At 53.3% G+C, this 24,656-nt stretch overlaps 1 protein-coding gene across 2 annotated transcripts; it reads left to right on the top strand.

Annotated features, from left to right (window-relative positions):
- The first annotated feature begins 3,595 nt into the window (after nucleotides 1–3,595).
- ADORA2B (adenosine A2b receptor) lies at nucleotides 3,596–24,628 on the top strand. 2 transcript variants are annotated; one of them, XM_019980610.2, is made up of 3 exons: nucleotides 3,596–4,492; nucleotides 10,525–10,620; nucleotides 23,232–24,628. In XM_019980610.2, the coding sequence occupies exons 1-3, from the start codon at nucleotides 4,158–4,160 to the stop codon at nucleotides 23,893–23,895; spliced, it is 1,095 nt and encodes a 364-aa protein (XP_019836169.1). In that variant the 5' UTR covers nucleotides 3,596–4,157; the 3' UTR covers nucleotides 23,896–24,628. The 2 variants fall into 2 exon arrangements, with proteins under 2 accessions (XP_019836169.1, XP_019836171.1); XM_019980612.2 differs by lacking the exon at nucleotides 10,525–10,620 and having other exon boundaries at nucleotides 3,603–4,492.
- The last annotated feature ends 28 nt before the right edge of the window (nucleotides 24,629–24,656 follow it).

The following is a 24,656-nucleotide window of genomic DNA, read 5'->3' as shown; positions in this document are numbered from 1 at the left end:
CCTGTCATTTTTGCCATGTGTGAAAACAACACATCAACAACAGGTACCAGACCTGGATGTGGTCACCAGAGCTGCTGGAGGGCCAGTTTTACTTTTCCACCCTGGACAACGTTTATTCTTAAGGGGGTGACGATTCTCCTTTCATAACTTTTTCGTATTTCCCCAGAATCCAAGCTGTCACCTCTGACACTAGGAAGAACAGAGCAGGAGCCGAGCTGAGTCTGGAGCAGGGGCTAGCTGCCCACTGTGTCTGTGGCCAGTGCAGAGTTAGGGCTTCTGTCCTGGACTCTGATTGACAGGAGGTTAGAAAGAGAAATGAAGTTAGAGGTCACTGAATTCAGCTTTCTCATTTCACGATTTCATCATTGAGGAAACAGAGGTTCAGAGACATGAAGCAGTGGTTGTAGTCCTGCAGGGAGAGCTGGCCCTGCCCTGGAGACTAGGCTATGGGGTCCAGCTGTCATCCTGCCCCATTGGGTTCTGTCTCAACCGGTGAACCAAGAACTAAGATCCCCCTGAACCAATAACTGTGTAGCTCTGAATTCTGTGGCATGCTTTGCCAAGAGTTCCAGAAAACATGCCCAATGTTGGAAACATTTGTGGGGTTATTGAACAAGAAATCCAGAGGGAGCTGTTGCTGGAGTTGGTTGTGCTGTTCAAAGATGTGATCAAGAACACAAGCCCTTCCTCCATCTTTCCTCCATAACCTTCTGTATGTTGATTTTCACATCCTGGACTAGGATGTGATATCCATATTCTTTGTCATGTGTGGCAATTGAAGTCTCTACTCAGTTTGGTGGTCAACTCACTATTGGACATAGATTTCTGCAAGTGCCTTGACCCTATAGGTCCCCCCGCAGGTCCCCCCGCTCCTGCAGAAGGGCTCCTGTGTGTGTCGGCCTGGCTTTCAATGCTCTGGTAGACAGTTTACAACTCTGCCTTAGCCTTCATTTCCTGCTTCCTCAAAGTCAGCCAGAAGTGAGAGATTATTTTTTCAGGTCTCCTCTGGGCATATGCAAACCTATGTAGCTTTCTATATTCTAAGGAATGAGTCAGAGCTTTTTAAAGCTCCTTATGGACATCTCATTTTCTGATGTTTGTAAGTTTTCAGGGACCCTCTTTTTAGCCTCAGGGGTACTGTACTCAGGCAGCTGCACTGTTTCTCCTCCCCTCTTTCTGAATACACACATTTCTCCACCTCCAATGGCCAATTCCTCTATAAAGCTTTATCACAATTTTTCTTTAAGCCAATATTTAGTTTTGAGTCAGAATTTCTCAATGAGGGCAACATTGGTATTGGCATTTTGCTGGGACAGTTCTCCATTGGAAAGGGCATTTAACATTCCTGGCATCTGCTCCCAATGCCAGCTGTGGTTACACAAAAGAGGGAACCAAAGACATGCACAGATTTCTAAACACTGGAATTCAGGGGTCAGTGTCACTTGGGTTAAGATCCTCTACTTCTCAGAAATGTGACTATCACTATGAGATACCTATGTACTATTATTACATTTATATAGAGAGAGTTAACCTCTCTGATGACATCTCAGAGTGCTGTACCTACTCTAGGGCCATCTTAATGCCACCTGGATTCTGCTCTTACGGCTGAGGCAGGACACGGGGAGGGAAGTGGGAGGCTGGGGGCCAGGCTTCTGGAAGAAGGTCAGCTGGTTCACAGAATACACCTTCCACCATCACTAGTTAAGACCCACTCTGGTTTGTATGGTTCTGGCCCTAATTTATCCACATGTTCCCATCACAGCAAGAGTTTGCAAGGAGCCTGGATCCCACTACAGGCGACCACATGGCATATGGATCCTTCTGCCCCCTTTCAGCCCAACGCCTATGAGGTAGGTGTTGCTATTTCATCTTATGCACAAGAAACCATGTCTTAGAGATATCAATTAACTTGTCCAGGGTCAGTCTCAGAACTGGGCATCAAACCTGTGGTCCCTGCTGCTGAGACCTGGGCTCTGTTCACTGAACCCCCAATTGCTTTCAAGACTAAACCTCAAGACCTCCCCCAGACTCCTCCCTTTCTCCTTTGTTTTCTCAACAATAACTGCCCGTTGAAGTTACTGCCACCCCGGTGGGTCCAGTTCAGATTCCAACGTGAGTTCTGGGATAGACAGCCAGGATCACTGAATTCATTTCCGGTAAACTTGGTAGAGAGGGGTAGGCAGCAGGGTGAGTGGAAGGGCATGTGTGAGCTGGGGACTACAGTGGAAGAGGACAGAGGAAGAGGCTTTGCTGGGGGTCCAGCGTGGACCCCTGTCGCATGGAATTTGGCAGGCTGCATGGAAGGCAGGCTGTGGGGTTAGGGTTCCTGCTTCAGTGATTCAAGGAAGGTTTCTTAAAGGAAGTCAGCCTTGGAAAGGGGACCCGGGGATTCCAGGCACAGCAAACCACACCCTGGGCAGAGCACAGCGACCAGCTGGCTTCCGGCTCCCTCCTGTGCCAGTGCTCCAGCCACCCCGCTCTGATGGTCAGCGCCCAGCTCAGAGGCTTCCTAGGGCTGGTGTCCAGCACCTCCAGTGGAGCCCTAGCATGCTCCCCAGCGAGGCGGGCCTCCTGTCTCTGCCCTCCCCGCAACCCCGTGTGACTGTCCGTGAGCCAGCGCCCGCCCCACCCCCAGCCAGGCACGGTGCCCCGACCCGGCTGCCTCCCCACTGCTCAGTGCTGCCCAGAAAGCCGGCCCCCCAGCTCTCCCCGCTCCTCCCCGCAGGAAGCGCTGACCTCTCTGCGGTTCTGGTTATGCTTCAGCCGTTGGTCGGTATGCCAACAGCGTTTGAGTTAAGTGCGGCGGATGTGGGCGGGGGAGGGAGCGCGTCTGAACTTGGGCCGGGGTGGAGCTTGTGGGGCCTCCAGTGTTTTAGCACAAAACCAAGCTATCTTGACAGAAGTAACACCACCACATGGAAACTAGAGAGAAAGCGCCGGTCACAAGCTCGCCCAGCCGGGCCCTCTTCTGTGGGTGCGTCCCAGACCCGGTTCCTCTGGTGAAATTCGGCAGGTGGTACCGGTCGTGCTGATGGGGACTGCGGGGCTGTGGTCACCGGCTGCGCTGAGAGAGGGTTTCCGCGCCATCAGTCATGAGTTTAAAGAGGGCACGGCCATAGTTGTTCCCTCTGTTCAAAGAGTTTGCAACCATCCCCGCACGTAGAATATTTTCATCACCCCAAAGGAAATCCTCTGTCCTTTTATCAGGCAGCTCCATCTTTTATTTTCTGCTTGACGTTATTTCACAAGTATCTTAACAACCTTGTCAGGTGACTGCCAGCAAGGGATGTGGGATGAATGGTGCTGTAGACTCCGGACCAGGAGCTTCCCGGAGAGGAGTGGGGACCCGGGGCAGTGATGGGGGCTGGAGGATGGTGAGAGCCGGCAGTGAGGGACGACCCCCAGCGGGACTGGGGTGCAGAGAAGCTCTGGAAGCGGGATGGGCAGCCCCGCGAACGGATGTGGCCGCAGAGACGGTGTCCTCCCGGGGCAGGCGAACTGGGGCCGGGGGTGAGATCAGTCACTGAGTCCGGGGAGTGGGGGCGGGCAGGGCCTGGGCAGGGCTGAGGATAGACTTGGTCTTTGGCCTGCTGGGCTTGGGCCGGGTTCTCCTCAGGAGTCCGATAGGCGGCAGGGGGCGCAGGGCAAGAATCTGGGGTTCAGCTTGGGGACTGAGCTCAACCGGGGTGACCAGGGAGCAGAGGGAGCGTTGGGAGGGAGAGGCCGTGAAGACGCGGTGTTGGGGGGGGTGGTGTGGTCGGCAGGCCAGCGTTCGGAGGCCGAGGGCAGCTGCCCGGACAGCGGTGAGGGATGAGGAGCTCCCCCGAGGGACAGGCGGGGAGGAGCGAGCGGCCAGTCCGGTCCCGAGTCCCCAGCGCCCGGTGGCCAGACGGTGAGACCGCTCCGACCGCCCCACCGGCTAGGGCGCAGGGAGCGCGGGAAGCGCGGCTCTGCCGGACCCCGCGGCGGGCGGAGGGGGCGGAGGGACGGGCCCGGGCGGGCTCGGCCGCTGAGCTGCGCCGCCCCCGCCCCGCGCCGCCCTCGCCCCGCCCGCCGGCCGGCAGAGCTCGAGCCCCGGGCTCAGACGCGGAGGGGCGAGCGCGGGCCGGGCGCTCCGGGAAGCCAGGTGGGGCGAGCCCGAGGCGGGCCGGGCGGCGATGCCGCTGGAGGCGCAGGACGCGGTGTACGTGGCGCTGGAGCTGGCTCTGGCCGCGCTGTCGGTGACCGGCAACGTGTTGGTGTGCGCGGCGGTGGGCACCTCGAGCGCGCTGCAGACGCCCACCAACTACTTTTTGGTGTCGCTGGCCGCGGCCGACGTGGCCGTGGGGCTGTTCGCCATCCCCTTCGCCGTCACCATCAGCCTGGGCTTCTGCACCGACTTCCACAGCTGCCTCTTCCTCGCCTGCTTTGTGCTGGTGCTCACGCAGAGCTCCATCTTCAGCCTCCTGGCCGTGGCCGTCGACAGATACCTGGCCGTGCGCGTCCCGCTCAGGTGAGGCTCCTGCCCCCGGGAACCCAAACCCTTCCGGCTGCGGGCGCGAGGCACGCGAGTTCCGGCCGGCAGCCTCCCGACCCACGTGCGCCGCGCCAGACCCTCTGGGCGCCTCGGGCGCGCGTCTCCTTTCCGGAGCCCGAGTAGGGACTGCCCTGGGCCCCGGGGGCGCAGCCTGGCGGGGCAGCTCCGGGAGGGCTCCCGGCGCACAGGTGGGCGCCCGCATTCCCTGGGTTTGGTGGGGCCCTGGAGGCTCCAGGACAACCGTGGACGCTGGGACGCGCGGGGCAGAATGACGGGGCTCACGGCCAGACCGGGCGGCACCGACCCGAGGGAGGTGCCAGTTAACTTTGGGGAGCCCTGCGTGCTGCGCGCGGACTCTAATCACTCCCTTATACTTTAAAGAATTAGAAGGCTTCCCGGCTCGCTAAGACCGACAGCCTGAGAGCCTCGTGCTTTGTGTAACCTTGTCCCAGCCGCTGGGAAGGTGCCACCAGCGTTTGCAAACACCGGAGGACTTGAGGGTTGCTCTTGGTCCAACACTCCGAAGATGCAGGATTCGGGGATGGAGCGCAGCGGCAAGGGGAGTACAGCCTCATGTGCAGCTGCGAGCTTGAGAGCCCGGGTGTTACGCGGGGCTGAATTGAAAGCACTTTCTCTGCCTCTGGTGCCTGGATGCCGTTTGGCGTTTCTGAGTTGGGTGAGCTTGGGATCTCTTTGGACTAAGAACTGAGACAGGGAAACTGAGTCATGGGGTAGGTGGGACAGGAAGGAGTTAATCGCTGTCTGCCAAGTCTATGAGGTACTTTAAACTCCTATCCTTTAATCCCAGCAATAATTCCTGAGGTGGGTACCTGCGTCCTGTCGGGGAGGGAGGAGGCTCAGAATGGCAGCTCTGGAGCAAGTGAGGGAGCAGGACCCATTCAGCGCTGGGCCCCCGCATTCCCAGGCGTGCCTGCCTGCTGCGTCCTGCTCTCCACCGGGGCAGAAAGCAGATTCTGCCTGCAGTGAGTCGGCGGTTATAAGGGAAACCTATTTGAGGGGAATTGACAAGGAATAACAAACACTCTCCCAGCAGGCTCACGTGTCAAGCCTGGTCCCTGTGCCCTGTATCTGGGTCCCAGCGGGAGCAGGAACCTCCTGCTTGGTGGGCTGTGAGCCTCCTGTCTGTCCGGGCCTTTCCACTTGCTGCCCCTTGGCCTGCGACCAGGACACCCCTTCCTCAGGTGTGACAGAGCCCAGGAATTTCCGAGGTCCGGGGCTCACAGCACACTCTTTTCGTAGAGGTCCCTTTCCCACCTCCTGGTCCTCATGTTGGTTACTTGGTGCCCTTCTGGACTTTATGCACCCAGCAGGCAGCCACAGGCACCAGCCTCAACTGCCGGAAGCCCTTTGGGCTTGGCCCTGACGGAGGTCCAGAGAGACCTCTGCTCAAGCTTCAGAAAGCATCCCCCACGCCTGTGCAGCAGGAAGTTCCATGGGAGTTTGAATCTGTCAGTTCTTGTCCTGGTCTCTGCTGGGCGGCTTGAAAGAATGGGTGTGGGTGTGTTAAGAGGAAAGAACTGTGAATCACAGCCCCTGAGTTCCCCTTTGTATCTGTAGAGGGCGGGAGGCAGGTGTGGGGAGGGCAGAGCAGCCCGTCCCACCCTGTCCCACCCCTGCCCTCCTGGCTGGCCTGCGTGAGGTGTGTGTGACCCATCCAGGCAAGGGGTGCCTCTCTTCCCCCCACCCTTCCCTCCCACCCCCTACTTCCCCACGTGGCACTAAGCCCACTCTCACAGGCTGGAGAGGTCCTCCTGGCTCCTGTTTCAGCACTTCCTGGCCCCTTGAGCTAAAATGGAGATTACAGGGCCCCACCGGGCCCTCCTGACTCAGAATCCATGGGGTGGGGTGTATCACCCCATGATTCCAGTATCAGAATTCACTGGGGACTTCTGGACCCACCAAAGTTTGAGAACTTCGGGGAGTCAGGGAGACTGGGAGCTCTCCCTTGTTCACTAGCCCGGCTCCCACGCAGCTCTGAGGCTCTCCCTAGGGTCACGGGTCATGGGAGTGAGGTTGGAAGTGAGCCAGCGAGGGAGGTGTCTCCTGTAGAGGCGGCAGGAGCCAGGTGAGGGCCAGGAGCTCAGGCCCGTGTCTTACCTGGGCAAGAACAGTGTTTGGACTCACCCTCAGTGCCAGGTCACTGGTGGCCCAAGGCTCTGAGTGAGGCCCACATGGCTATGGTGGGTACAGCTCAAGAGTACAGAGCCCACAGTCCCATAGCCACCCAGTTGTCAAGGCAGATACTGACCAGGGAGGGTTGCAGGAAAGGGGAGTCAAGAAGATGCTGGACACAAAGATGAGGCGGCCTCAGAGTGAGGGGCGCCTACACACAGGAGACTGTCCTAACTCAAGTCTGCGTGGTTCCTGATGCCTGCCCTGGCACAGGGTCCAGGCGCAGTGGTGCCCAGGGGACAGCAGGGAGGGGGTTCGGGGTGGGTGTGTCTGCCCGCAGCTGCTGGCTCTCACTTCACCCTGGGGCCATTTCTGGCTGGAGCACTTCCTCCTCCCTGATCTGGTTCCCCGCAAGCCACACCCCAGGCCATTGCAGGACTGAGTGGTCCCCTCTGCCTGCCTGGAGGCCTGCCTCCCTGCTTCTGGACACTGTTTCCCCAAGCTCCGCTGCTGAAGGAGGGTGTTGCCAGGAGCACTGGGTTGGCTGGGTCGGTCAGCAGGATGGAAGGGTCTGTCTGTCTGTCCCTGGACCCTCCTGCCCACTTTGCCATGTGGCGGCATCTGTTTTTCTGGGAGCCTCACATGTCCAATCTGGGAGGGAGGCGTTGGGGAGTCTTAGCAAGACTACGTCTCTGGTGGAAAGGTGACATCCTCGGAGCTCCTTTTAAGTGACTGAACTGTAAGTTTTCGGCAGGGCATTCTGAGTGGCTTTTTGTCTTGTTTACATTTTTTTCCTTTTTTAAAATTGAGCTTTGTTGTTCTTGTTTAGTCACTCAATCGTGTCCGACTCTTTGTGACCCCATGGACTGCAACACACCAGGCTTCCCTGTCCTTCACTGTCTCCCAGAGTTTGTTCAAACTCATGTCCATTGAGTCGGTGATGCCATCCATCTATCTCATCCTCTGTCGCCCCTTCTCTTCCTGCCTTCAGTCTTTCCCAGCATCAAGGTCTTTACCAAAGAGTCGGTCGGCTCTTTGCATCAGGTGGCACAGTATTAGAGCTTCCGCCTCAGTTCTTCCAATAAATATTCAGGACTGATTTCCTTAAGGATTGACTGGTTTGAGCTCCTTGCTGCCCAAGGGACTCTGAAGAGTCTTCTCCAGCACCACAGTTCAAAAGCGTCAGTTCTTTGGTGTTCAGCCTTCTTTATTGAGCTACAGTTCCCATATAGTAAAATTCAACTGTAATGTTGTGGTTTTTTTTATCTTTAGTATTTATTTTTGTCTATTTTATTTATTTGTGCCAGATCTTAGTTGCAGCACATGGGATCCTTAGTTGCAAACTCTCATTTGGGGCATGTGGGATCTAGTTCCCTGACCACAGATTGAATCTGGGCCCCCTTCATTGGGAGCATGGAGTCTTAGCCCCTGGACCACCATGGAAGTCCCTATGATGTTTTGAAATACGGCTGGGAAAGAAGGTTTCAGTTCTGGGTGCCCCCAGCCCCACCTTTCCAAGGACCCCAGCCTTGGGTCCTTCCTTCTTCCACAACAGGGCCGTCTTTTTTTCCCAGATCATTCCCACTGCGGTGGGTTCAATGGGGGCTCCCAGAAGGATGTCCGCATCCTAATCCCCAGAGCCTTAGATGGGAAAGCATGAACATCAGCTCATGTAGGACTTCAGGGAGGAGCTTATCCAGGATGACCTGGCTCCTGAGTACAGTCCCATCCCCATGAAATAGACAAGCAGGGAGAAGCAGGGGCGTGTGGGGATGGAGGCAGAGACTGGAGTGATGCTGGGCCTTCAGAACCCGACCTCCCCAAAGCCTCTGAGCTCTGAGTGCAGCCCTGCCCACACCATGATTCCAGACTCTGGCCTCCAGAACCATAGGGAGTGAATGTTCTTGGCCACCATGTAAGTTTGTGGTGCTTTGTTACGTGGCCCCAGGAAACCCGTGTCACTACGTGAAAGTGCGAGACCCCGAGTCCCTCACTGCTCCCCCAACCCCCGTGCTGGCCGCTCCACATTTCCTCCCCAAGAAGCTTCTCCACCACAACCCGCCACCAGGCTCTCGGCCTCCGTGTCCCACGTCACCATGGCGCCACCAAGTCATTCCTGTCGAGTCACCCTTCCTGGGCCCGCCCCTTCTCAGTCGAATCTGAGGGTCCCTCCTGTGCCTCGTTGCCCATATCCCTCAGCAGCTCTTTACTGGCTCCTGGGGGACCCCCACCCCACCTCCTCCCGCTCCCCTCCAGCCATCTCCAATCCGGAGGGTGCCGGGGTCCTGTCCTCTCACTGCAGGTAGCGTGCAAGCAGTTGGACAGTCGTGTAGGAGCCCCTGGGGCTGCAAGGCGAGAGGAGCCCCGAGAATCCGGGGTGGGGAGGAGAGGGGGGCTGCCCCCAACTTAGGCTGCCCTGAACCATGGTGACCGGCAGGCAGCCCCTCAACAGAGGAGGGACAGTGTGCTTGGCTGCAGGGTTTCAGCAGCATTTGCACTAGACTCTGGAAAGCGCAGCTCACCTTTGATGATGTAGAGAACGAGCGTGTGTAAAGGGGTGAGGTTAACTGCATTCTCGTGAGCTGTGACTACAGCTGTCTGCAGTGCCCTGGGTCACCCTCATACCAGCTCACCTGCTGGCCATGGTCACGGCAGAGGGACACGGACAGACACGGGGGGACAGGTGTGGTCCAGACATCGAACAGGAACATGGTTGTGAGAGGCAGCTGCTCTTTTAACCCTTTGCAAGTGCTGGGTCCCCTGTGTGCCTCCTCTGGGTGAGTCCTTACAGCAGCCTTCTGGGCGCCATCCTGTCAGCCCCTCCTCCACAGATGGGGCCACCAGGGTTCCATCCATCCAGGGCACATGGCCAGGATGGGGTGAGCCTGTGTCCCCAGAGGGAGTGGGTGCGGGTGGGCTGTCAGAGGACTCCCCTCACAGAGCGGTCCCTTCTAGGAGTGGACGAGATTGCCAAGACAGAGAGGACCCTGTGGCTGAGGGAGGAGGAGCCGGCTGTGCCTTGGCCGGCCTTCGACCCGTCACAGAAGGTGACTCAGCTGCTGGGACCCACGGGGGCATCTCGATCACCTTCCCCTTCCTCAGAGGCAGGAAGCAAGGCCCAGTCTTTCCTGATGCTTCTGGTTCATTACCCTCAGGAACTGGGCTTCCCCGTGCTTCTCCCTGTCACCCCGCCCCTCCTCCTCACCCCGGAAACCCATTAAGAGGTTGTGCTCTTGACCTCAGAGGCTGGCAGGCTGGAGACACTGCCCTGGGCAGCAGGAACTGAGGGGCAAGAAGCAAATGTCCCTTTTTGAAAAAGTTGGGAACAGACTGAGTGTGGCCTTCCAACTCACCAGGCTGACAAGGGGAGCAGTGCTCTTTCTGGAGGGCAGAGGCTGGAGTTTCCTGCGGGGGACAGATGGGAGGCTGGAGTGTTTGAGCTGTGGTGGGGCCTGTGCCAGAGCAGCGGGGCTGCTGGGCTTCGGGGTAGGGGTCCCAGCTCAGCAGGTCCAGGGGAGCCCCGAGCTTGCCTACAAGCTTGGATTTTGTCCTCGAGGCACCATAAGTCCATGAAGGACTTGGTTCTGTTTGTTTTGTGTTAGAAATCAACCAGTGTGAAGAAGTCAGCGTTCAGAAGCACAGAGGGCTCAAAAGGCAAGCCCACACCAGCCACTCTGCCTGGGCGGCCCTCCCACCCGGGTGCCCCCTCTGCGGTGACCACTGTGTTTGTGCTGCCTCCTTTAACAGAACCTGTTGACTCTCTCCCATGCAACCCAAGCCCTCTTCCCTGCCACGTTCCCTTCGATTTCTGTTACATTTTGATTTTTTCCTGTGGATCATATTTCAGCCTCTGTTTCTAACGCCATCACTTGTAGGCAGTATGTGTTCGCTGTCGAGAAAAAGAAGGAAAAGTGCTCCTCCCCCGTCTCTCTGCCCCTGCTGGCACCCCATCTCTACCTCCCTTTGAGCAGGTATGTGGTTTCGCCTACTTGATAGAGGTTTCATTTTCAAAAGGCGATCCCTGCTGTAGTAAAGAGATCGAAACTGTGTAAGAGGGTAAATTGTGGGAAGTCAGTCACCCAGTCTGACCTTTGGTTTCCCACTTTGCCTGTCAGACAGCTACACTGCTTCTTAGATTTTTTTCTACAGAAATTACGTATTGAATACGTTTATACTATACTATTGTTTTTACACTGTCAATGTTAATATCTTCTGCGTTTTATTCCACACCTGTGGTAAAGTTCCCTGCACTTTGTGGAGAAGTTCCGAAAGGTGGAAACAGGTATCTGGCATGTATAATATGTTCTGCTCATGTGTTTCTCACTCATCCTGAGCAGAGCATTCGATTGGAGCAGAAATGCACACCTGTCATTAACCCATCTTCTCCAGGTGCGTGCTCAGTCACTAAGTCGCGTCTGACTCTACAACCCCATGGACTGTAGCCCGCCAGGCCCCTCTGTCCGTGGGGTTTCCTAGGCAAGAATACTGGAGTGGGTTGCTGTTTGAGACGGTTCTAAAGGTGGGTCACTCAGGTTCTGTTTGTGGGTGCCTCCCACTGCTCAGAATGATGTCAGATTTTAGTCTGCCCCGTGTTTGGACCATGAGCTTCCCATTTGGAAATTAAAAGACATCCTGGCTCCCGCACGTCCTCATGGTGGAGGGTGCTGGTGCCATGTGGGTGTCGCAGGGGTTCTGCCATTTCTTGCCGCCGCCATATCTGCTTTCCTCTTTCTGGGATCCCACGTGTGTGTCTGTGTGCCGCCCGTAGGGGTCATTTTTAGGACCTGGGTTCTTCCGTGCCAAAAACATGGTTTCTTTTCATATGTGGTTGGCAGTTGGACTGGATGTGGTCACAGGCTAGAAGGCGTTGCTTTGACACCCAGGGTTGCTCAAGAAATCTGACGTGGGTGTGGGTGTGGTTCTTCTTTGTAACTCATGTTTCCTTGGAAGCCTTTGGGATCCTTTGCTTTGCTTGGTGTCCTGAAATTGCATGAAGTCAAAGTGTTAGTTCCTTTGTCCATGGAATTCTCCAGGCTTGCTACTGGAGTGGGTTGCCATTTCCTTCTCCAGGGGATCTTCCCGACCCAGGGATCCAATGTGGGTCTCCCGCATTGCAGGTGGATTCTTCACAATCTGAGCCACCAGGGAAGCCCATGAGGTTGGCTCTAAATACTCACTTTTCAACTCTTCTCTTTCCTCTGAGGATGATATCTTTCCAGTCTGAAGACTGAGGTTTTCTGTCAGCTCTGAAATCTTACAAGAGAAGTTTTCTAGATTATTTTCTTATGTCCATTCCCTGTTTGTCCTTCTGGGATTCTTGATAGGTGGAGACTTGCCCTCCTTGACTGATTTTGTCTCTTAGATGTCCTCTTACACATAAGATTCCAACGCTTACCTCTTCATTCTCCCCTGGACGAGTTCCTTGACTTCCCCCACCCCAGTTCTTCTTCTTTTTAATTTTAGCATTCATATTTTTTCTTTTGATTTAAGGTTAAGTTTCTGGACTTGACTTTGAAAGGCCAGTTTTGGATTCACATGATTGAAATTCTTGCTGTGGCATGGACTATATATATAATCAAAACTCTCCCCTCCCCCCCAACCCTATCCTCTGTCGCTAGGTCTGGAGCTTCAGCTGGAAGGGAGGGTGAAGTGTCAAGGGATATGTGCCCAGCACAGAGGGAGTGGGGTGAGGCTGCCCCAGGCTGGCCAGCAAGCCTTTGCCTTGACCTCCGCTCCTTCTCTAAATCCTGTCTGGAGCCTGCTGTCCGCGAGGTTGGAGCCTCTTGTGCCAGCCACCCTGTTTCTGATTCAAGGCTCCGTGCCCCTCCCGACAATCCCATCTGCCCTCTGGCTTCTGGAAACTCACCAGATTCTCTGGCTTGCTGGGCATCTCCTTCCACTTATACTTTTAGGAGGGTTTTGAGTTTACTTCCTTTCTGCTGCCCTTAAACATGGTTTTCTGAGAGGTGACAATTAGGTGGGACCTGGAAGGCCGGGAGGGGCTTTTAATCAGGAGTTTGTTGAGGTTGGGTTTGCATTACTGAACAGCCACTCTGGCGGACTGCAGGGGCATGGACTGGAGGGCAGCCCACTGTCATTGGGTGAGAAGGAAGGAGTGTGGCTGGCGCAGAGGCCACGGAGATGGAGACAGAGTCTAGGGATCCTCGAGGCGGGCAGCGTCTGGACTTCTCCACCTGGAAGAAGGCTGATGCCAAAGGCAGCCAGGAGGTTAGCAGAGTCCAGAGCAGAGGAGTTGCCAGGCCAATTGGACATCTGGACAGGAGAGGACCCTGAGGCCAGAGGTGGGCCCTGGGGTGGCAGTCAGTGAACAGGGCCAGAGACATGGCTGGTCAGGGCCAGATGGCCATGGACTCACTATGTTTTTTTTTAATATGGAGACTGTAAATATTAAATTTTGGTGTTGGAGAAGACTCTTGAGAGTCCCTTGGACAGCATGGAGATCAAAGCAGTCAATCCTAAAGGAAATAAACCCTGAATATTCATTGGAAGGACTGATACTGAAGCTCCAATACTTTGGCCAACTGATACAAAAAGCCGCCTCATTGGAAAAGACCCTGATGCTGGGCAAGGCTGAGGGCAGGAGGAGAAGGGGGTGACAGAGGATGAGATGGTTGGATGGCATCACTGACTGAGTGGACATGAGTTTGAGCAAACTCTAGGAGATACTGAAGAACAGGAAAGCCTGGCATGGTGCAGTTGAGGTTGCAAAGAGTTGGACATGACTGAGCGACTGAACAACAACAAATCTCTATTGAAAGGCATCACAGACAGGTGCTGCAGGCTGCACCTGCCCCCACCCCCAGCCAGGTCTCTTTGGTGGCTCCTCTGCTTCCGCCCTGTTCCCGACACCAGCTCTGCACCCATGCTTTGACCTGATGCTCCCTGCGGCTTCTGGGGCTGAGGCCGGCCTCCCACCAGTTCTGGTCTCTCCTCCAGCCTTCCACCCCCCGCCACCCCGCCTCCCCCTTTATGTGTCTGCTCTGCTTCTCAGGAACTGCCTCAGTTCCCTGGCTGAGGTCAGGCCTTTGCACCTGCCATTCCCCTGCCTGGCGCATTCTGTACCTGCGGGCTCTTCCTGATTCTCATGGCACTCTCTCTGCGAGGCACCCTCACAGCTTCTGTACACGTGGGGCATTTTCTAGATGATTCGTCTGTTAATGCAGAGCTCGTGCTGCTCCCTCAGCCTCCCCAGGAGGCGGCCCAGTGACTAGCCTGTGTGCTTGCGTGTGCACACATGTGTGCTGGGGGACCTGCCCTGATAGGTGTGGACCAGCCTGTGGCCGAGACACGATGAGCCCATGGAAGGTGTCTTCAGGAAAAAGCAGGGTAGAGCGGGAGTCCTGGGGCGACCCACAAGGAAAGGAAGGAGAAAAACAAGGTTGTGTTTCCAAGGGGAGACTTAACTCTTAAGTTTGGCATTTTATAAAATCATTAGAAATGTAGTTTTTTAATAGCAGGGACTTTTAAAAAATTACACGATGAATGTCTGTGTGTGTCTGTGCATACATACACAAGCACACATATACTGCACCCATTCTGAAATTTTTAAAAAGTCCCTGCTATTAATGGATGTGTATATGTCTCTGTACCTATATCTGTGTGTATGTGTATACACACATATTTGTATCCATCTGACTCATCTGGTCTGTGGTTTCAGAAAGAATGAGTCATTCTGAACTAGTGTGTTTTTTTCACAACTTCTAAATTGCAAAACGAATACAAATCCCTAATTGCTTACATTTTTCCTACTTTTGCTTCCTCTGTCTTACACCCACCCACACGCACAGTTACACTCAGGAGCTTTAGGATTGACACAGTCTATGGTCAGATGTCCCAATTGCCCTGATCACGTTCTTCACAGTTTAAAAAAAAAATAATCCAGGTTTCCAGTAAAAGGTCACGTGCGCATCTAATATGTTCTTTTGGCTTTGTTTATTTGTTTGGAAACATTTATTTGCCTGTACTGGGCTTAGTTGTGGCACATGGGATCTCTTAGTTGTGGCATGTGGGATCTAGTCCCCCTGCCAGGGATCACACACAGGCCCCCTGCAGTGGGAGCCCAGAATCTTAGCCACTGGACCACCAGGGAAGTCCTGATTTTCTTTCTTCAGGAAAGTTCCTCAGCCTTTTTTCCTTCTCTTTCAATACATTGTTTTTGGTTTGGTTGTTTTCTTACGATTAGATTAGAGTTTCTGGTGGGAACACGGCCTGCTTGATGTTGTGTCCATTTCCACCTGTCACAAAGGAAGGCACTCGGGGTCCATCTGCCCACTGCTGTCACGTTAAAGCTCGCTTAGTTACAGCTGTGGCCGCCGGGGTTCACCACAGTGAAGGTCTGCTTTCCCCAGCAATGATTCTTCTCGGGTCAGTTATCACCCTGTCAGGTGGTAATTTTATTTTTTCTCAGTTGTTTTACTGTATCAGTTGGCTTTCTTCTATAGGGAAGAGGTTGCCTTTTCTTTGCTGTTCCTTATATTACATTTTTACACACAGTGGACTTAGGGAATGTTATTTGCACATATTGTGTTACCGTCCATTGCTGCCCAGGTTTGGAGGATGGGAGCCCATTCAAGCTGACTTCCGCCTGAGCGTCCCCATTGAGTTTTTGAGCACGTCTTATGTTCTGGCACAGAAAGGTTTCTCAGGCTCCATTGCGTGTTCTAGCATCAGAATCAGCCGTTTCTCCAAGGAGCCCTGTTTCCTTTCAGTGGAGAATGATGTCTAGGAGCCAAGACCTGGCTGGTGTGCTCATGGATGCTGGAGCATCGTCTCTTCTGGCCCTTGAGATGAGCAGAGCGAGGAGAACTTTGTTTTGTTTTGTTAGATAACCACTTGGAAGAACTCTCACTGTCTCATTAATGAGCAGGATGATGGAGTTAATAAGCAGGTCATCATTGGGCAGCTGTCAGCGTAGTAACCGGTTCAGGCAAGAATAGTCAATAGGTGATAAAACTTACTGATGGAACTTAAAGGAGGGCCAACATACTCACCTCGTGGACTCAGCTCGCCAGGCTTCTCTGTCCATAAGATTCCCCAGGCAAGAATACTGGAATGGTTTGCCATTCTCTTCTCCAGGGGATCTTCCCAACCCAGGGATTAAACCCGGGTCTCCTGCATTGCAGGTGGATTGTTTACCATCTGAGCCACCAGGGAAGTCCAGATATATTTACAAAATCTTAAAGTACATATACCACAAGATACAACTCATCATAAACGGAGGAGCAGTTATAGTGGAAAAGCCTGATGGACACTCCAATGACCACTTCACATCAAGGTTACTGTCACCAGGATCCACATGCCTCTTGGTGTCTAACTGGTCAAGTGCATGGTGACCAATGTGTTTGATAATTAATGTGACAGCTGTCCTTCCCCAGGCGGGGGTTCCTGTCGTGTGAATGGGAGCACGTGTGCTGGGTGAACAGAAAGGTACTGGGGCAATGCAGGTGTTGTCTTGGTGGTGTTAACATCGCTGGTTTCAGCAGGAGAGGAAAGACCCCTCAGTGTGACTGCTGTGCGGCCCAGAGGGGCCAAGGAGAGTAAAGCAGGACCCAGGCAAAGCAGAGAGGTTGGGGCCTCTCTGCCTGCTGGCTACCCTGCACCCCCACCCCGCTGGCACCCAGTGCAGTCACGGTCCCACTCACTCGTACCTCCTCGTCCAGCTACGTCGTCTTGGCACCCGTCAGCCTTGCTGTCATCGCAGTTTTGCCAGGATTTCCATTAGACTTCCTGGTACATTGTTAATATTCACCGTGGCAGCTCTACCCCGAGAGACCTACCCGCTGGGTGGTGAGAGTTACTTTGTTAGTGCTCTAGTTACAGCGCTTGGTAGGTTTTGAGAGGTCTGTCCTCGCCCCTTGTCATGCAAGTCCTGTTGTTATTTGTGTGTGGTTTTAGAAGATGAGAAATTTTCTAAGGATTATACATTGCTTCAGAGCAGAAGTATTTCTGTTACAGAGGAATGAAACTTGTGAGTGAGACTGAACGTAAAGAAAAAAGACGCTGAGCGAACAATCAGCAATTTTAAGAAGCAGGACAGAACTCCGTGTGTGTTTACTTAGTGACCTGCCTGCAGAAAGTGCTTCGTGCACATGATGTCTGGGATCAAAGGCCAGGCAGCAGCGGGGCGGGTTCCGCTGCCACCAAGGGCCCCATTTTTCTGAGAGCAGAGCTCAGACTCCCCCTGTCTGGACTCAGTGTCACTGCCAGGGACAGCTGCCCTTGGGGATCCGCTGAACTCAGAGCTCCCTGAGCGCTGGGAATCCTGAGACAGTGGCTGGTCTGAGCTGGCTGCAGGAGAGGAGGAGCCCTGCCCCAGAAATAGGGCAGTGCTGGTTCAGCCGTGCCCAGCGAGCCCTCTTTCATGACTAACCCAGTGTCCACACTGCTTGTTCCTTTCTGTTGACTCCGGCCATGTGACTGTCTTGATCCGGCTCGTCCGTGGTGGTAGGGGCAGGGGGGTGGGGAGGGTGTCCAGCACAGCAAGGGTTCAGCCACTTCCTAGAGCTGGACACCCCCAGGACATCCTTCTGTGTGGCTGGACCCAGTCCTGCTTGTTTGGAATAGGGAAGGCACCTAAGTGTCCTCTATCCATCACCTTCCACTTACTTGCCCTGCACTCAAGGCAGATGTAGGAAAGGACATGTTGCCTGCCTTTCAGGAATGGTTTGGGGACACATGGGGATGTTCTGAGACGAGAGGTGCACAGGGAGAAGGAGTGAGGGGTGGGCAGGGTGGAAGCCAGGCATTCCAGAGAGGACAGGGGCCTAGCCGGAAGTGGGAGATGGGAGGGGACATGGGAGGAGGGGAGCGGAGCCCCCATGAGATGCCAGGGCTGCTGGGGGTCCTCCCCGCAGCCTTCTGCCCAGTGCATCAACCCCTGCCTGCTCTCCAGAATCCCTGGCCGTCTCCCACCTGCGCCCGGGTCCAGGCAGCACCGCCTGGACACTGACTGTCCTGCCATCGTGGGGCTGCAACTGTGGTGCCAGTTGTGACTCTGTCTTGAACTCCCCCACCCACCCACCCAGGGGTCTAGTTGTGTCACTAGCAGAAAAGTCTTTCTGCCACCTTTTAAGGACTGCCTACTGAGAGAGCATCAGAGGCCTCTGCCAGTTCCCACGTGGCTGCCCGTGGAGTCGGGGGCGGGGAACTCCTGGCACCAGCAGCAGCTTTGGCAAGAGCAGAGGGCGGCTGAGCTGGGCTTGGCTGCACCTACACTGGGCCCGTGGCTGGGTGAGCAGGTAGGTGGGGTGTGGGCAGGAGCTGGGATCGGGGGAAGAACCACAGGGTCCTGAGCAGGACAGTACCTGCCTTGAACACAAGTGGAATCAGATTGGATGAGTGGCTTTGTATTCTCACTGTGGCTTCGGAGCTGCAGGCCAGTGTCCACCTCTGTGAGCCGGAAGTGGCGGTGATGACCTTGGGCACCGGCTGAGAGGGACGCGCGGGCCTGCAGGTGGTGCCGCGCTCAGGTGAGGGAGGCCGTGTTTCTGATGTGCTCTGTGCAGCTGGTGGGGGGCAGTCTGCAGGGACGTGTCTCCAGGACAGGGTGTCTGGCCGTGAGATTCAGAGGCTGCTCCGGTGGGGGTATCTGTGTGTTCAGTCCTTGCTGTCACCCTGCTCCACGCCAGTGTCTTCTCTCAAGTCAACCACTGAAAGTTTCCTAACTGCCCTGCTTGCCTTTTTGCTCCGCTAAACTCCATCTCTGCAGGGATCTCTATACCAGCACAGCATGCCTTGGGGCCCAGCCCTCCATCCCCTGGCTCCCCACTGCTTTGGGGCAGCTGAGTGTCACACTTTGCCCCTCCCTGTAGCCTGGGGACGCCCCGCCTTGCTTGAGGTTCATTCATATTCCCTCCTGCTTCTCTGGGAGAGTGAAATCCCTTCCTGTCTGGAAGCCTTGCACATTCTGTTCTCTCTGCTTCTTGTTGAGTTGCTCAGTCGTGTCCGACTCTGTGACCCCATGGACTGCAGCAACACAGGCTCCCCTGTCCTTCACTATCTCCCTGCTGCTGCTGCTAAGTCGCTTCAGCCATGTCCGACTCTGTGCGACCCCACAGACAGCAGCCCACCAGGCTCCCCCGTCCCTGGGATTCTCCAGGCAAGAACACTGGAGTGGGTTGCCATTTCCTTCTCCAATGCATGAAAGTGAAAAGTGAAAGTGAAGTTGCTCAGTCCTGTCCAACTCTTAGCGACCCCATGAACTGCAGCCTACCAGGCTCCTCCATCCATGGGATTTTCCAGGCAAGAGTATTGGAGTGGGGTGCCATTGCCTTCTCCATACTATCTCCCTAAGCTTGCTCAAACTCATGTCCATTGAGTCAGTGATGCCATCCAGCCATCTCATCCTCTGTTATCCCCTTCTCTTCCTGTTTTCAGTCTTTCCCAGCATCAGGGTCTTTTCCAGTGAGTCAATTCTTCACATCAGGTGGCCAAAGTATTGGAGCTTTAGCTTCAGCATCAGGCCTTCCAATGAATATTCAGGGTTGATTTCCTTTACGATTGACTGGTTGGATCTCCTTGCAGTCCAAGGGACTCTCAAGAGTCTTCTCCAACATCACAGTTCAAAACCATCAATTCTTAGGTGCTCAGCCTTTTTTATGGTCCAACTCTCACATCCATACATGACTACTGGAAAAACCACAGCTTTGACTATACAGGCACTTGTGGGCAAAGTGATCTCTGCTTTTTAATACACTGTCTAGTTTGTCATAGCTTTTCTTCCAAGGAGCAAGCATCTTTTAATTCCATGTCTGTAGTCACTGTTTCCTCTGCTTAGAAAGCCACTCTTCCGTTTCCAGACCCTTCTCTCCTTCTCTGCCACTGTCTTAGAGGCTTCCCTAATGCCGTGTCTGAGCTCTTCCTGGCTTTCTCTTATCTGTACCCTGTTCATTTTGATTTGGCAAATTCCTTCTGACTTGTATGTTTGTGTGTTTACCTGTTTATTTTCTGTCTGTTCCATTAGCTCTATCATCCACGAGGGCTGTGATTCTGTTTGCTGTGCCAGCAGAGTGCATGGCTCAAAGGGAGAACTCTGAATGAAATAATGAACCATTAGAGGAGAAAGGCCGTGATGGAGTTCACAGAGAAGGCTGTGACCAGCGGCTCCCCAGATGAAATTAGCTGCTTTTCCTCATCTAAGACAACTGAACATGAAAGTTATTTTTCACAGGCAGGATCCAGCAGTTGTGAGTTCAGATGTGGTTGCGTTCCAGTTGTTTTGAACTCTGGCAGGAAACCCCACCCCCACCCCCGGGACCCTTTTGTGTACAGAGGACTCTAATGTTGCTCAGACACAAGTGAAGTTAAAAAAGCAGCATAATGTGGTGCGAGGAACAGGGGCCTCAAGTCCGAACTTAGCTTTGGTCTTTGGTTCTTATGTTCTTATTCTTATATTGCCTTTGTTACCTAAAAACTTTGTATCTCTATTTCCTCATTTGTAAAATAGAGAAGTTGGACTAGACAGGATAAAAATCCCTTCCAGTTTATATAAGCATGCTTTTAGCTGCAGGTAACAGTGACTTTTAAGCAGTCAAGACCATCGATTCTCTCTTGAGCTAGAATATGGAACCATGGTGGTGCTAGACTTGGTGCAGGGGCTAAAACACACCACTGAGAACCTGGACTCTTTCCTTGCTTCTGCTTTGCCATTAGCCTTGTTTTTCAGGCTCCTGCCTCATGCTCACAGGATGGCTGCTGCAGCTCTGGGCTTCACAGCCTCCCGGAAGAGTAAACGCATGGGCATGGGGGAGGAGCTCTCCTCATGGGTCTCTCTCCTGTTACCATGTAAAGTCTCTCTTGGAAGTATTCTAGCAGACTTCCTTTGTCTCATTGGCTACAACCACCTCCTGTAGCCACCCCAGTCCATGACTGAGAGAGAATTTGCTTGCCCTGATCTAATTCATCCCCGGGGCTGGTCTGCACTCAGCTGTATGAACTTCAGAAAGGCAGAGGCGTGAGAGCAGGGCCGCTGCAGAGGCTGCCTCGTGGGTCTAAGGTTCTGTGACTAGAGTTGTGTCTGCAGGAGGCGGCCCTGTTGCCCTGCAAGGGCCTGATGCGTTCTTCACGCCCCTGGTGCGGTCATGGCCGGGAAAGGTATTTCTGTAAGGAATGGCTTTACATTCCTAGACGAGGAGGGAAGCAGAGGGGAGTTGGAAATAGATGCAGCTGAATGGCAGCTGCGCCCACAGGTCCTTTGCCATCAAGGCCCCTCAGCTGAGCTGCGTGTTGCTGGGAGCAGAGATGAAAGAATGTAGCCGACGGGAGGCAAGACCAGTTCTGCTGCCCGTCCAGGCCCCAGCATTGGGCGTTCCTAAGGAGCAGGCTCTCTAAAGCTGTCTGGTAACAAGTTGGAATATGTGTGTGTGTGAGCTCATACTAATGTGCCAGGCACTTTGCTAGCTCCTGGGGATGCTGATGCAAAGGGATGAGGTCCGAGTCCTTAAGAGGCTGGATGTTCTAGTCGAAGGGCAGACACCTGTAACGTAAACAAAGCCCTGTGACAGGTGTGTGTCAGGGGGCGGAGAGTGGGCATGGCCCCCTTCACTGTGAGCTGAGCCGGAAAGGAGGTGACCTTTGAGACAGCAGCTGGGCTCAGTCGTGTCCGGCTCTTTGCGACCCCATGAACCATAGCATGCCAGGCCTCCCTGTCCATCACCAACACCTGGAGTCCACCCAAACCCATGTCCATTGACTCACTGATGCCATCCAACCATCTCATCCTCTGTCGTCCCCTTCTCCTCCTGCCTTCAATCTTTCCCAGCATCACGGTCTTTTCAAATGAGTCAGGTCTTCGCATCAGGTGGCCAAAGTATTGGAGTTTCAGCTTCGACATCAGTCTTTTCAATGAACATCCAGGACTGATCTCCTTTAGGATGGACTGGATGGATCTCCTTGAAGTCCAAGGGACTCTCAAGAGTCTTCTCCAACATCACAGTTCAAAAGCATCAATTCTTCGGTGCTCAGCTTTCTTTATAATCCAACTTTCACATCCATACATGACCACTGGAAAAACCATAGCCTTGACTAGACGGACCTTTGCTGACAAAGTAATGTCTCTGCTTTTGATTATGCTGTCTAGGTTGGTCATAACTTTCCTTCCAAGGAGTAAGCATCTTTTAATTTCATGGCTGCAATCACCATCTGCAGTGATTTTGGAGCCCCCAAAATAAAGTCAGCCACTGTTTCCCCATCTGTTTGCCATGAAGTGATGGGACCAGATGCCGTGATCTTTGTTTTCTGAATGTTGACCTTTAAGCCAACTTTTTCACTCTCCTCTTTCATCAAGAGGCTTTTTAGTTCCTCTTCACTTTCTGCCATAAGGGTGGTGTCATCTGCATACCTGAGGTTATTGATATTTCTCCCGGCAATCTCGATTCCAGCTTGTGCTTCATCCAACCCAGCATTTCTCATGATGTACTCTGCATATAAGTTAAATAAGCAGGGTGACAATATACAGGCTTGACGTACTCCTTTTCCTATTTGGAACCAGTCTGTTGTTCCATGTCCAGTTCTAACTGTTGCTTCCTGATCTGCATACAGGTTTCTCAAGAGGCAGGTCAGGTGGTCTGGTATTCCCATCTCCTTCAGAATTTTCCAGTTTATTGTGATTCACACAGTCAAAGGCTTTGGCATAGTCAGTAAAGCAGAAATAAACGTTTTTCTGAAACTCTCTTGTTTTTTCGATGATCCAGCAGATGTTGGCAATTTGATCTCTGGTTCCTCTTTTTCTAAAACCAGCTTGAACACCTGGAAGTTCACGGTTCATGTATTGCTGAAGCCTGGCTTGGAGAATTTTGAGCATTACTTTACTAGCATGTGAGATGAGTGCAATTGTGTAGTAGCTTGAGCATTCTTTGGCATTGCCTTTCTTTGGGATTGGAATGAAAACTGCCCTTTTCCAGTCCTGTGGCCACTGCTGTTTTCCAAATTTGCTGGCATATTGAGTGCAGCACTTTCACAGCCTCATCTTTCAGGATTTGAAATAGCTCAACTGGAATTCCATCACCTCCACTAGCTTTGTTCATAGTGATGCTTCCAAAGGCCCACTTGACTTCGAATTCCCCGAAGTCTGGCTCTAGGTAAGTGTGAGTGATCACACCATCATGATTATCTGGGTGATGAAGATCTTTTATGTATAGTTCTTCTGTGTTTTCTTGCCACCTCTTCTTAATATCTTCTGCTTCTGTTAGGTCCATACCATTTCTGTCCTTTATTGAGTCCATCTTTGCATGAAATGTTCCCTTGGTATCCTGCATACTGCAACTGAAAGATCCTGACTGCTGCAACCAAGAGCTGGTGCAGCCAAACAAATATTTTCTTTTTTAAAAGAATTTGCTACTTGCTCTCCTTGACCATGATTTATCATCAGAGGTGAGTTAGTAAGAATGAAAATCTTGTTGAAGCAAAGCTGCTTATACATTTGACTGTCGTCAGCATTGCAGACAAAAGCCCCTAGTGCCCTATGAATGTGGACCTGAGGCTGCTGGAGTCAAGTCCTGGCACAGAAAGCAGGGATGGTGGGATGCTCTGAGTTTGCTGTAACAGACCATGTCCTTTTGAACAGGTATAAGAGTCTGGTCACTGGGGCCCGAGCGAGAGGAGTCATTGCTGCCCTCTGGGTCCTGGCCTTTGGCATTGGCCTGACACCGTTCTTGGGGTGGAACGACAGAAAAATTGCCACCAACTGCACGGAGCCGGGGGATGCAGCCACGAACGTGAGCTGCTGCCTCATCAGGTGTCTCTTCGAAAACGTGGTGCCCATGAGCTACATGGTGTACTTCAACTTCTTCGGCTGCGTCCTGCCCCCACTGCTCATCATGCTGGTCATCTACGTCAAGATCTTCCTGGTGGCCTGCAGGCAGCTACAGCGCACAGAGCTCATGGATCACTCAAGGACCGTCCTCCAGCGGGAGATCCACGCGGCCAAGTCCCTGGCCTTGATTGTTGGCATCTTCGCCCTGTGCTGGCTGCCAGTCCACACCATCAACTGTGCCTCACTCTTCCAGCCAACCTGGGCCAAGGTGAAGCCCAAGTGGGCGATAAACACAGCCATCCTCCTGTCGCATGCCAACTCGGCTGTCAACCCCATCGTCTACGCCTACCGGAACCGAGACTTCCGCTACACTTTTCACAAAATCATTTCCAGGTACATCCTCTGCCGGACGGACATCCTCAAGAGTGGGGAGGGGCAGGTGGGGTCGCAGCCCACTCTCCAGCTGGGCCTATGACCCAGGCTTTGGCCTCTTCCAGGAGAAGGCTCAGTAACAAAAGGACGGGGCATGCTTGGCCAGTTCTCACTGGAAAGACAGCAACCCTCACAGGCCAGCTGGCTGCCTCTTCTGAGCGCTTCCCTGGAGGTTCCAAGTACCTCGTTAACATGTGACTACTACTTCCTGAGGTTGACAAATCTATTTATGGTTCTCTGGCTGCTTTGTGTGGATGATGCTGATGGTATGAATGGATTGTAAAAGTATGTTTTGCTTTTTTTTAAGAGTCTGCCTCTTTTATAGTAGAAAATGATCAGAACTATTTTACCGTGACATACTGTGAACTATTATAATACAAATATTTTTTTAACTTGGAGGCAATGGGAAAGGTTGGGCATGTTAAAAATAATACCTATTCTGAGGAAGGTTACCAGGAAAAGTAAAAGTATGAATATTCAACCAAGAGACTGCTGTTTTAGGGAAATAGGCTTATAAGTTCTTACGTAGAACATCATGGCAGGCTCGACAACATTCTGCTCCATGTACAGCACCCCACCCCGGAAGAAGCAGCTGGAGAAGCGGGGTCCTCCACTACCAGGCTCTGATCCCCTTCCAGAGCTAGGTGGTGATTTTTACATCTCTCCCAAGTTCAAGTTTGGCCATGATGCTGGACCCCAAAGTGAAAATTTTACTAAGGTGGGTTATGTAACTGTGTTTCTGTATGAGGTGAAATAAAAATAAAAACTTAACAAAAGTTCTGGGTGGTGTGCCAGCTTGCTGCA

Source organism: Bos indicus, chromosome 19 (genome assembly GCF_029378745.1).
Source record: "Bos indicus isolate NIAB-ARS_2022 breed Sahiwal x Tharparkar chromosome 19, NIAB-ARS_B.indTharparkar_mat_pri_1.0, whole genome shotgun sequence".
NCBI lineage: Eukaryota > Metazoa > Chordata > Mammalia > Artiodactyla > Bovidae > Bos > Bos indicus.
This window is presented reverse-complemented; position numbering and strand designations above follow the sequence as displayed.

Excerpts from the sequence above, each read along its gene's own strand:
- ADORA2B (XM_019980610.2), top strand. The coding sequence starts at position 4,158 with ATGCCGCTGGAGGCGCAGGACGCGGTGTACGTGGCGCTGGAGCTGGCT. Across the intron at positions 4,493-10,524 it reads GCCGTGCGCGTCCCGCTCAG|GCAGTATGTGTTCGCTGTCG; the intron begins GTGAGGCTCCTG and ends CATCACTTGTAG. Across the intron at positions 10,621-23,231 it reads CTCTACCTCCCTTTGAGCAG|GTATAAGAGTCTGGTCACTG; the intron begins GTATGTGGTTTC and ends CCTTTTGAACAG.